The sequence below is a fragment of the Carlito syrichta genome, unplaced genomic scaffold (genome assembly GCF_000164805.1).
Source record: "Carlito syrichta isolate Samal-C Ts95f unplaced genomic scaffold, Tarsius_syrichta-2.0.1 Scaffold302526, whole genome shotgun sequence".
Classification (NCBI taxonomy): Eukaryota; Metazoa; Chordata; class Mammalia; order Primates; family Tarsiidae; genus Carlito; species Carlito syrichta.
The window spans coordinates 378,640-391,157 of record NW_007246622.1 but is presented as its reverse complement, the minus strand read 5'-3'; the positions used below and the strand labels follow the sequence as shown (position 1 = coordinate 391,157).

General features: G+C 35.1%; 1 protein-coding gene across 1 annotated transcript in view; it reads left to right on the top strand.

Annotated features, from left to right (window-relative positions):
• Positions 1 to 419: 419 nt before the first annotated feature.
• LOC103259122 (protein eyes shut homolog) overlaps positions 420 to 12,518 on the top strand; it is a 284,238-nt gene continuing 272,139 nt past the window's right edge. The window contains exons 1-2 of the mRNA XM_008056788.2: positions 420 to 491; positions 11,775 to 11,995. Coding sequence (XP_008054979.2) covers positions 420 to 491; positions 11,775 to 11,995 — 293 coding nt within the window. The remainder of the gene's footprint in view (positions 492 to 11,774; positions 11,996 to 12,518) is intronic.

The window sequence follows — 12,518 nt, the reverse complement described above, 5'->3', positions numbered from 1 at the left end:
ATTTAACATTGATGTTACTTGTCCAACAATCTCCTACATGAGTGAGACCATATGTCAACCACAGTTAGCACTTAAAATTTATCAATACCTGCTTATAAACACAAAGCTCTTTTTTGTTTTGTGGGGGATTTAACTTTCTGAAAGGATTTCAAGTCCTGCTTTAAAGTCAGGAAGACAGAAAGAAAATAAAATGCAGTGTTAGAAAAGAAATATATCTTTTATCTCTTCGAAAATGTTCACACTTGGCTGAGGCCATATTTCAGGATTACTGTGATCCAGAAAGTACCTCTCTCATTGAAGAAGTACTTACTAGCCATGTGTGAAGCTACTCTGTTCTTGCCAATAACACACACAATAACGGCCTCTTCTGTTTTACTTCTAGCTACACAATGCCGGCTGGCAGTCCTGGGGTTGCTTGTATGATTGAAATGACTGCAGATGGAAAACCTCCAATTCAGAAGAAAGACATCGAGACTTCTTATACCTCTGAGGTACACATACAAATATCCAATTCCAAACATTAAATATGCTCCCAATATTTCAAATAAGTATTTGTTTTTAAGTGACTGAACATTAATATTTCTTAATTAAACAGATTTCTTGTAAAAACTCTCAACAAAGCACCAGAAAATTCATCTTATACTTTAGGTATCATTAAATATATTTAATGTTGCCTGTCACTATAAAAGCTTCATTAAATTTAACAATAAATTTATTTTCCTGTCACACTTTGGATTTAATATATTGTGTTTGATTTTTTTTTAAAAAAAGACAGCCCAGAAATGGAAATGGATTAGAAAGATATGACAGTTTTTAAAAGCTTCTATTTTTATAAGATATGATAGTACTTGTGATGCTATTGAAAAGTCCATTCTCACTTTTCCCGATTTGCATTGGCCAGAAAATTTTTCTTAGAAACATGGAATGAGTCTAAATTGAAAGAAAAGAGGATGTCTGTCCCTCCAGAGACAAGGTAATTTGCTGAAATCTTTCCGTTTTAATGATGTGGTTGGTTACATGCTTCTTAGCATAACTTTATTGTAACACGTTTAAGATAAAGAATTCCTGGTTCATTTGATCATCATGGAGAGTTAATCTGTATAATTTGAGCTATAATTTTGGTAGACATTAAAGCTGCCAATATGCACTGCCCTAATGAATTGGAAATTTAATTTTATTTCCATTTCTTCTATATAGTCTCTTTTTGAGTATATATAAGCATCCAAAACGAAGCACATAATAACATCTAACATTTGCATAAGCACATTCTATTTTCCAAATGATAGCCTTATACATTATCTCACTTGATATTCAGAAGAACTTTGCAAAGTAAGAATGATTATCCCATTTCTATGGCTGAGGAAACTGAGTATCAGACTTGTGCAAAATTTTACAGTGATAAGGAAAGAGACTCGACCCCAAACTTTCTGATTTCCTTATTCTTTTTGTTCCTTTATAATACACTCTACTGCTCTTTATTTGCTACTGCAGCAGACTCAGAAATGTTCGAGTGGGTTGTAGGGCAGGAATAAAATTGTTCTTATGTATTAAGAGTCATGGTAGTGTCCAGGAGAGCCAAATATTTAAATTCCAGACATGGGCTGTTTAGGCAGTAGAAGATAGACAAAACACTCATTGCTTTGTGAAAAAATGTAGCACGTTCAGTATGACTACATCTTTATTAACTTGTCATCCACTTTTAATATTGAAAGCTCCATATTTTCTTATATTTTCTAATCCTAACCCTAACCCTACTGACTCTGACGTCAGTACCACATCTTTAATACATAAAATTCAACAAGTGCTCAAAAATAACTTTCTATGGTTGAAAATTACTTTATAGTTGATCAATATTACTTATCTTTGTAGGCTCTTTGACAAGTCAGTTGCCGTGCCTTTTAAGCTGACCAAATGAAATACTGATCAGAATGTTCCAAGTAGTACACAAGCACACACAGAGTTGAACAAATACACACAGTAAGTCACTCCAAAGTCTCTGTGGCCCTTCACTGCTGCCACTATAGAGGAGCTGGTCATATGCTTTCACTACTCTCTGCCTGTAATATTCAGACCAACTCAAGGGCTCTGAAGTCTGAGTGCATCACTGGTGCCTTCTAACTTGTGTTAACCCCAAAGCTCAGTTCAGTCACCTTTGAGGAGGTTGTTTATGGTGAGATTCTTTTAGACTAGTCCCTGGTCCTGGTTACAGTATATAATGGCCTCCTAGGCCAGTCTCTATGGCAGGATCTTGTCTGAGGAAGGACACCTAGAGGTGGCATCCAATTAGGAATCACACATGTTGCTACTTCCCTTTTTCTCTATAATTACGGTGCAAGGGTCATGAAAACTTGTGGGGTAAGGATATGTACCAAGGGTTTTGGAAACCGAAGCCAGTTAATTTTAAGAGTCAAGGACTTTGGCACAAACTATCAAAATTACGTTCTAGCCCTGCCTCTGCACATTATAATCTAGTAGGGATTGTTAAGTATATTCAAAGTATTATTGCATACAAAATATTATTTTTTAGTGCAGAAACCCAAAATAAAGCTAAACTGAAACCAAAACTACTACATCTCAAAATGATATTAGAGCTCAGATAAGAGAAAAATACCTATATTAACTTGGAGAGATTTCTATTTGTTTGGTTATTGTAAAATTAAAGAGTAAAAATTTATTTATTAATTAATTTATTTATTATTTTTTTTGAGTTGGAGTCTCACTCTGTCATCCAGACTGGAGTGCAGTGGCCGCTCCCGGCCACCGCAGCCTCGACCTGCTGGGCTCCGGCGATCCTTCCGCCTCAGCCTTCCCAGTAGCTGGAACTACAGGTGCGCGCTACCACGCCTGGCTGATTTTTTGATTTATTGTAGAGATGAGGTCTCGCTGCCCAGGTCTCGAACCCATGGGCTCAGGCAATCCACTCATCTCAGCCTCTCAAAGGTGCGGGATTACAGGTTGAGCCACTGAGCCCAGCTAAAAATTTATTCTTAATACTACTAATAATAGCTAAAATATACAACACTGTGTTCCAGACAATATTCTAAGGATTTCTCATATTTTAACTCATTTAATCCTTATCTAGCTAGCTAGCTTTGAGGTAAATACTGTCACTATGGCCAAATACAGAGGAGGAAAATAAAAGCACAGAGAGATAAAGGTTCCTGCTCAAGGTCACACAGCTATGTGGGGATTTAAACCCAGACATTTTCACTAGATAGTCCATGCTTTTAACCAAAACTATGAGGTCTCACATTTCATGTGATGTTTTCTCTTACTCTATTACAACTATTACTAAAAAAAAAATTTTAAATATATAGTACAGTGTTGTTAACTGAATATACATTACTGTTGAAAAGAGCTCTAGAACTTTTTCATCTTGCATATCTGAAACCCTATGCCCATTGAAAATCAACTTTGCATTTCCTCTCCCCCAAGCCTCTGACTACTTTCTGCTTCCATGAATTTACTTTATATACCTCTTGTAAATGGAATCATGGAGCTTTTGTACTCTGTGACTGACTTATTCCGATTAGCATAATATCTTCAAGGTTCATCCAGGCCATACCATATCACAAGATTTCCTTCTTCTATAAGACTGAATACTATTCCATAATATCTATATATTACATTTCCCTTTTTTGTTTTATTATATTTTATTTTTAATTTGAAAACAATAAGTATATATATTTATGAGGTACAATATAGTATTTCCATACATGAATACATTGTGAAATGATCCAATGAGACTACGCGGTATATCCATCACCTCAAATATTTATCATTTCTTTGTGGCAAGAAATTTAAAATCCTCTCTTATCTGTTTTGAAATATACAAAGCATTATTAGTACTCACAGTCACAATGCTGTGTGATAGATCACCAGAACTTATTGCTTCTACCTAACTGAAACTTTGTACCCTTTGACCAATGTTATCCCTTTTCCTGTCTACATTTGCTCCCCACCAGCCTCTTTCTGCTTAGATGAGTTCAGCTTTTTAAAATTTCACATGTAATTGAGATCACATATACCCTATTTTATTTATCCATGAATCCATTGATGGGTATTTATGTTGTTTCTACCTCTTGAATAATGTGAATGATGCTGCAATAAACATCAGAGACCAAACAATCTCTTTAAGATCCTATTTTCAGTTGTTTTGGGTAAATAACCAGAAGTGGGTTTGCTAAATCATATCTGACATAGTTTGGATGTTTGTCCTCTCCAAATCACATGGTGAAATGTAATCTCTAATGTTGGAGGTGAAGCCTAGCGGGAGGTGATTGCATCATGAGGGAAGATCTCTCCATTAATGATTTGATGCCATTCTTGCAGTAGTGAGTGAGTTCTCGCTCCATTAGTCCCACAAGAACTAATTGTTTAAAAGAGCTTGGCATCACCTCCTCTTGCTTAAGCAGATGCCAGCACCATGCTTTATAATTTATCTTTATAAATTACCCAGTCATAAATTGTCTTTATGGCAACACCAACACAATATGGTAGTCTGTTTTTTAATTTTTTTCAAAAAATTTCCATATGTCAACTACAGTTAGCACTTAAAATTTAGCACTTAAAATGATCCATAGTGACGGCATCATTTTACATTGCCACCAACAGTGCACATGAATTCCAATTTTTTCACATCCTTGCTAACACTTGTGAAGTTCTGTTTTAGATAGTAGCTAATTCTAACAAATTAAGATTAAAGAAAATGATCTTGACCGAATAAACACTATACTCAATGGTGAAAACATAAAGCTTTTTCTCTATCATTGGGAAAAAGACCAGGGTGCCTACTCACTGCTTTTATTCAGCATAGGGCTAAAGGTCCTAACTAGAGTGATTAAGCAAGAAAAAGAAACAAAATGCAACTAAATCAGAAAGAAAGAAATAAAAGTATCTTTGTGCATAGACAACATGATCATATGCATCATTTCTTGTGATCTTTTTTTATTTTGTGGCATTACTTGTAATGTTTCCTTTTTCATTTTTGACTTTAATTGAATCTTCTCTCTTTTTTTTCTTTAGTCTTACTAAAGGTTTGTCAATTTTATTTATTTTTTCAATAAGCCAGTGCTTCATTTTGTTGATTTTTAATTTTTTTAATTTTCTGTTTTATTTATTTCTGCTCTGGTCTTTATTATCCCCTTCTACCTGACTTTGAGCTTAGTTTTTTCCTACTTTTTCTAGTTACTTCAAATTAAATTTAGGTTAAGATCTTCCTTCTTTCTTAATGTAGTCATTTAATTTGTAAATTTTTTAGTCCCTTTTGCTATTGATTTCTAGTTTTATTCCACTCTGATCAGAAAGGGTATTTTAGTATATCAATCTTTGTAAATTTTTTAAAACTTGTTTTGTGACCTAACATGTAATCAGTCTTGGAGAATGTTCCATATATTCCTGAGAAGAATGTATTCTGTTGTGAAATGTCTTATGTCTATTTGGTCTATGTTATTAGGTCCTTGTTGTCCTTAATATTTTCTTGGTTGGCAAGGTTTTTATTTTAATTTTTCATTTTTATTCTTTGTTTTTAATCTTTAACACTTTAAATATATCATGTCACTCCCTTCTGATCTACAAGGTTTCTGTGGCAAAATCTACTAATAGTCTCATGGGAGTTCCCATTTACAGGACAGGTCATTTTTCTCTTGCATCTTTCTCTTTCTCTTTCTCTCTTTGACTGTAATGGGTCTCAGAATGACCCATTCATTTTAATTGGAGTCTGTGAGTTTTTTAGTTCTGGATGTCCATTTTCTACCCCAGACTTGTAAGCTTTTCAGTCATTATTTCTACAAATAAGTTCCTCCTCCCTCTCTTCTTCTGTGACTTCAAGATGCATATATTGATGCATTTGATGATATTCCATAAGTTCCTTAGGCTGCTTTCTTCATTTAAAAAAAAATTTTCTCTGACTGGATAATTTCATGTGATATGCCCTTGAATTATCTGGTTCTTTCTTCTGCCTAATCAAGTGTGCTGTTAAACTCCTCTAGTGAATTTTTAAATTCAGGCATTGTCTTTTTCAGCTCCAACATTTTTTTAAATTTTCTATCTCTTTGTTGGTATTCTCATTTTGTCCTATATTTTTTTCTATCCTCATTGAACATCTCAAGATGGTTACCTGATTTTTTTTTTTTTTTTTTTTTTTTTTTTTGTGGTCAGGTAATTTATATAACTCTCTTTCTTTAGGGTTGTTTTCTGGAGATTTATTTTATTCCTTTTGGTTTGTCCATGCCTTCCTGTGTTTTCCTTTGCTTTGTAACTTTGTAGTGGGATCTACACATTTGCCAAAACAGCCACTTCTTCCAGTCTTTTTTGAAATGACTTTTTGTACAGGGAAAGAAATTTACCAATCAGCCTGACTAGAGATTCTGAGGCCCTTTCAAATCTTTTGTGTGAATATGTCTTTGCTGGATCTGTGCATGCAAACTCTCCAATAAAGTGATTTTTCAATGTCTTTTAAAATATCTTGCTCCCTTGGTGTCTCTTGTACTACAAGTTCTCAGGACCTGCCACAGGCTGCCCAACTCTCTTTTATTCTTAGAAGCCCTCAGGCTTATATAATATGCCAGGTCCCATTAGACAAGTCAGACAAGACAGAAATCAGTTTCTTAGGAAGCCAGAATTTTGGATGCATGCTCCACTCTTCTATTTCCCCTATCCCGCCTTCTGAAGAGTCCATCAAGCTACATCAGGCTCTGTCTTCTATACCCTGGATCCTTTGGAGAAGGAGCAAGTTGCTCAGTTCTTTTTTGTTCTCAGAAGCCCCTAGGCATCTAGAGTATGCCAGGTTCCATTAACACTCTGAGACAGGTGAGACAGAAACTAGTGAGACAAGAGCCCCCTCAAAAGCCAAAACATTGGACACGTTCCAATTTTTTACCTCCCTAAAGAGAAGCCATAAATTGAGTGTTTTCTCTCACTCTGGGTGGGTCAGACAGAGAGACTGTGGCGAATGAGTGTATGTTAGCCAAATTGTCACCTTTGGTCTCAGTGATTCTCAACGCAGTACTTTTTCCTGATTCAGATGAGATAGAAACCAATCTCTCAGGCAGCTCCCACAAAGAGTCTGAATGCTGGACATGTTTTAGTCTTCTTATTTCTTTTCCAGAGAAAAACTGGGAGCTTAAAGTTTTCTCTTCTTTGTGCCATTGTATATGGAGGGGAAAGGACTATGATAAGTGGATGCCATAAATTTTTCTTACAGCATTGATGTGGCTGATTTCATGCTCACCTGGCATGCAGGAGCCTCTTAACTGCTTTTAAATTTCTCACAAAGAAAACTGGTTCATGTATCATTGCATCTGTGTCTCCATGGGAGAAAGAGGCTCTGAGGCTTCCTGTTCTGCCATCTTGCTGATCTTATGTTATTATTTTGCAACCACTTTTTTTTAATTATTTATTTCTCCAAATTACATTCAGTTTTTTTATAGACAAGAAAAATTCCCCATCTTGTTTCATATTTATGTTTCCCTGGATCAATGTGCTCACAGGGTAGCAACTCAATTTCATTGATTGCCTCTTGAAAATTCAGTTTTTCCTTCAACAAGGTAAGGAGGTATTATTTTATATTGAAAACATTTCCTAGCCTAGAAAGCCTTAAGGATCAAATATTTAACTTTAAATTGTGGAACCAATAGGAAATTTACTGATATTTATCAACTCTCTAAAAGCTAATCTTATCATATGAACTATTTTATATTAATTATACTACTCAATAATTTCCATATAAGCACTGTGTCGTATTCTATGTACTCTATGTAAGGGTAAATTAGAATGATAAGATGATATTCCTTCTGGAGAATGGTCATTGAGGATCTCCCATATACTGAGTCTGGCAAAATAGCAAGATTCTAAGGCAGCAGAAAGTTTAAAAAAACAAAAAAGGCCTTAAAGACATGTAGGAAACTGAGGAAAAGCAAGACTGAGTTTCATGACACAGTCGTTTATAACAAACTTACACAAAGCCTCCTCTTTTCAAGGTACTGCTGTGGACTCCTAGAGAATCCAGAGATAATTAGACCCTGTTCTAAAAATAAATATAAATTAATATAGAAGAGACTGTGTGCTATCAGGTTTATTGGGACAAAGCAAGAGAAAGAAAGAGGTTTTTTTACCTGCAAAGGTATGGGGATTTTGATAAGTACTCCTTCTGTTTTTAGCCCTTTTCATTTAGTTTCTCTAAATAGTTTTTAAGAATTCAAGTTTTATTCACATGTGAAAAGTTACTTACATAAATCTTTCATCTGCAACACTTTACCCAACATCTCTTACTCTCTTTATTCCAAGACTTAATGTTTTGGACTTTAAATCTGTTTGCATACAATTCAGAGAATATTAAAAACAAAAAATTGGTAGTGACTCTTAAATAAGAACGAGTTTATTTCATTTATAAGTTATATTCTTAAAGACAAGTATGCTCTGGTAATTAATCTCAACCAAAAAGGATGTTTATAGTTACCTACCCATATTTCATTAACAAAAAGTCATTTAACTCCAGACAGAACTGAGAATGTAAAATAAAAGTAAACATTGAATCAGGATGTCATTACAGAAAGGTATGCAGTACTCCAACACCTAAATTTAAAAAAAACAAAAATGAAACCAAACCATTTCTTATTCACCGCCCCGCCCCCACACCCCATCCTGCTGGTTTTTAGATGTTTGTTTCTCCCTTGCCTATTCAGTTATTTCATTCACTCATTTTATAAAAAGGCAACTATATTCTTCCTTTAAAGAAAAATTCTGAGAGGAAAGGGAGTGCTCGTTTCATTCTTGTCAGATGTGAAATCCTTTTCTCTCAGTTACCATTTATATTTTTATTATTTCTCCTTGATTGTCTATGCCTGTTTCCCGTGCCTTTACCTTGTGAAATCATTTTTTGATGTCAGGCTTTATTCTTCATAGTCTGATTCACAAGGAGTTATTAGAAAAGACTTATTTTACAGACCTGTCTCCTTAGGAATAATTATACACACAAAAGTCACCTATTGGATAATTAAAAGTCTGGGAAAAGAGGAAGTCAACCATTTTAATGGTTATCTATGTGCAGTCAATGGCATCTGCTTTTTTAGACATTTCAGGGCTCCAACTAAGCGTGGGCCTCAGATCAGAAGAGGTACAAGAGCCATCTACTTCCATTGTTTGGCTGTTTTTAATGGTCTAATAAATCATAGATAGCTCTATAGACTTTCCCTCATATCTTCCTACGGATGACAGAAGAGGAGGGTATTCTTCCATCCTCCATCAGTTCTGTGCTAAAACAAGCACACTTGTCAAAGCAGTGAAAGGTTTGCTTTTCCAGGTGTGCGATCAACACACAAAGATGTCAGAGGATCTCGGTGAGAGGAAGGTCATGCCTTGGATGTGCAGAGTCTGAAAGTTCTTGACAGATTCCAAGTTGTATTAACAGTGAAACACCTACATTAGCCAGTGATAAAGTTCCACTAATAGATTGTTAGAATAATTAATATAAACTGGCTTAGCATATGAAAAAGAAAGGATATGGGGAAAAAAAGAAATACTCTTATGCTGTGTGAAACTTTTAGCTGGTCTTCAACCTACTGCACCCAAAAACAAACACCCTCTGGGACCAAGATAGAATGTACTGAGTAAATAGTAAATAAATAAATAAATAAATAAATAAACAGATAAGAAATACCCCTAGGAACAGAGACTAAGTCTTTAAAAAAGATAAAGAGCTCAAATGCAGAGCTGGTTTGACCTGTTTGGGGTCATGAAGATTCCTTGATGTTTCTAGAATTAAGCATGCTTCTGTTGTTTGCACATTCATAGCAAACCAGTACATATTAGTACAAATGTAAAGAGATAATTCTGGGCATCTCTCACGCTCTCCTCCCCACCAGACCTCTAACTTAATTATTTGGCTCTAGTTTTTTTAATTCCGGCAATAACAATTGTCCATTTTATTGCATTTGTGATACCCACTTAAATCCTTTTCAAATGCCAGCTTGAGGTGCGAGAGTATGTTTGGGAATGGGCATATCAGAAATGTTACGCACACAAATGTTGTAGAATCTTCCTGCCACATGCCTAACAACCCCAAAGAGCAGGGTCTCATTACCAGGACATTGAGACTTCAATTGTAGCTCATAAATCCCGATCGAGGGGAGTTGCTTTTATGTATGTCAAAATTATGAGGATTCAATTACATATGTTACTGAGGGTGGGAAAGTCGAAATCAAGTAGCATGTTAAATCACATAAGTGCACATAGTGATTTTAGCATCATTCTGGCCAATGAGCACAAGCTCTACAATGAGCGTAGAATGTGAGAAGTGATTTTACTCTATTCTCAGTATTTGTTCCCTCTTGTCCCTCATAGTAGTACATTTCACCACATAGTGGGTGGAGGGGGTGGGTTCTAGAGTTTTTATACAACATGGCATGAAATGTCAGCTTCACCTGCAGCTTCACTGACAAAACAGCAAGCTATTCTAAAGTTGGAAGAAAGACATAGCTGTGTTAGAGTTATTCAGAGAAAACATAGTAGTCTCCAATATGATGCCTAATGGATTTCCAAGGGCAACTTGTATTCTATGAAATGTTCATCTTATATGCAGACTGTAGTACTGACTTCCATGTAAGATGTGGTTCTGGAGTATTTACATAAAGGTAGATCAAGAACCCAATTTTACAGTTTCTTTATCCTACTAATTGTCATAAATGGGTTGGTTGCCTTTGAGGTTTGGTGGTTTCTTTATATCTTCCAAAACAGGAGTCTTTTCTTGATATGATTTTTGAATAAAGGAATTGAATGTAATCTAAGCAAAGTTCTATTCATGCACATTTATATTCATATTTTGGGAGAAAAAAGCAATATTTTTTATTTTCTGAGTGTCATATGTAAGCAGCATAAGTATCATATTTTAGGACATTTAAAGTATAATATTATTGTATTAGTTTGTTGGGGTTGCCATACCAAAATACCACAAACTGGGTGGCTTAAGCAACAGGTTTTCTTGCAGTTCTAGAAGCTAGAAGCCCAAGATCCAGATGTTGGCAAGGTTTTTTCCTTCTGATAACTGTGAGAAAGACTCTGGTCAAAGTCTCTCGCATAGTTTCTGGTAGTTTGCTGGTAATATTTGATGTTCCTTGGCCTGTAGATCCATCATCCTGATCTCTGTTTTCATGTTCAAATGGCATTCTCCCTGTATGCGCGATTACCTGTGTCCAATCTTCTTTATAAAAGTCCTAAAAAGACTTTTGTCCTTATTAAGTCATTCTAAAAGTCCAAAGGGTCCTATTAGATTAGAGGTTCACCTTATTCCAGATTGACACCATCTAAACAAATTAGGCCTGCAAGGACCCTATTTTTAAATAAGGTCACATTTTGAAGTACTGGGGGTTAGAATGTCAATTTAAGAATTTGGAGGGACATAATTAAACCCCTAACAATAATTAATTAACATGGATTTTTTTATTTATTATTTGGTAATGTTCACATTAAAATGCAAACACTGGAGGTCAAAAATACATTTCAAAGTAATCAATCAGCAAGTTTAGTTGAGTGCCTATTTTTTGTGCTAAATATTATTAGACATCATTAAAGATGAAAAAGAAATGTAAAATAAGGACACTTTTCTCAAGTAGTATATCCCACCATCTAGTTGAAGTGGCAAAACTAGCCAAGAATAGCAACCTATTTTATACAGAAAAACACATTCAAACATCCAATTACAGATCCAGACATCCTATATCTTTCTTACGTAATCTGACAACACCTTTTAATAAGGTTTTTTGTTACTTTTCCTGCAGGTATATTTTGAATCCATGTTCCTTGGCCATATTCCAGCAAATGGTAAGACCTCTAAGAATGTGGGCCATATTTGTGGGTTCAGAGGCTGCATTTGGGAGCTTCAGGTAAACAACAAAGAATTCTCCATCATTGATGAAGCACAGCATGGAAGGAACATTGAGAACTGCCATGTCCCTTGGTGTGCTCGTCATCTGTGCCAAAACAATGGCGCTTGCATCAGGTCAGTACCACCTCCTGATCTCCAATCTCTATTACATGAGTCCAGATTCTTAAAACAACAAAACCCAGCAGCATTGTCATCTGAGTGATGGGAAAAAAAGGTCCAGAACTCCCCAAGTTTTTGTATGTATCACCTAGGCAAGGCGCATGTGGTGAATATCTGTTTGCTCAAAGAAATGTACATATTGTGACTCCAATGACAAGAGAGTTCAAGACTCTGAAAGTAACTAGGTAAATGGACCTGATTTGGGCAATTTCAAATGGATCCAAGGTGTTCCTGCTTTTTGTAAATATGAATGATAGGTTATTATTCATTGATAGTTTTGGTGTATTTATTAATTTTTATTGGTTTTTGTTTTGTATTATTCTTCCAAAAAAGAACTTGCTTAAATCTCTAACATTAGGGCCAGAGAAAAAATTACCTATAACTGTTTTTTTCTTTTTATTTGCCATACTATATCTTTTTCCCCCTTGAAACAGATTTATCATGCTTATAAGTTTATGAAGATGTTAATTAAAATTAC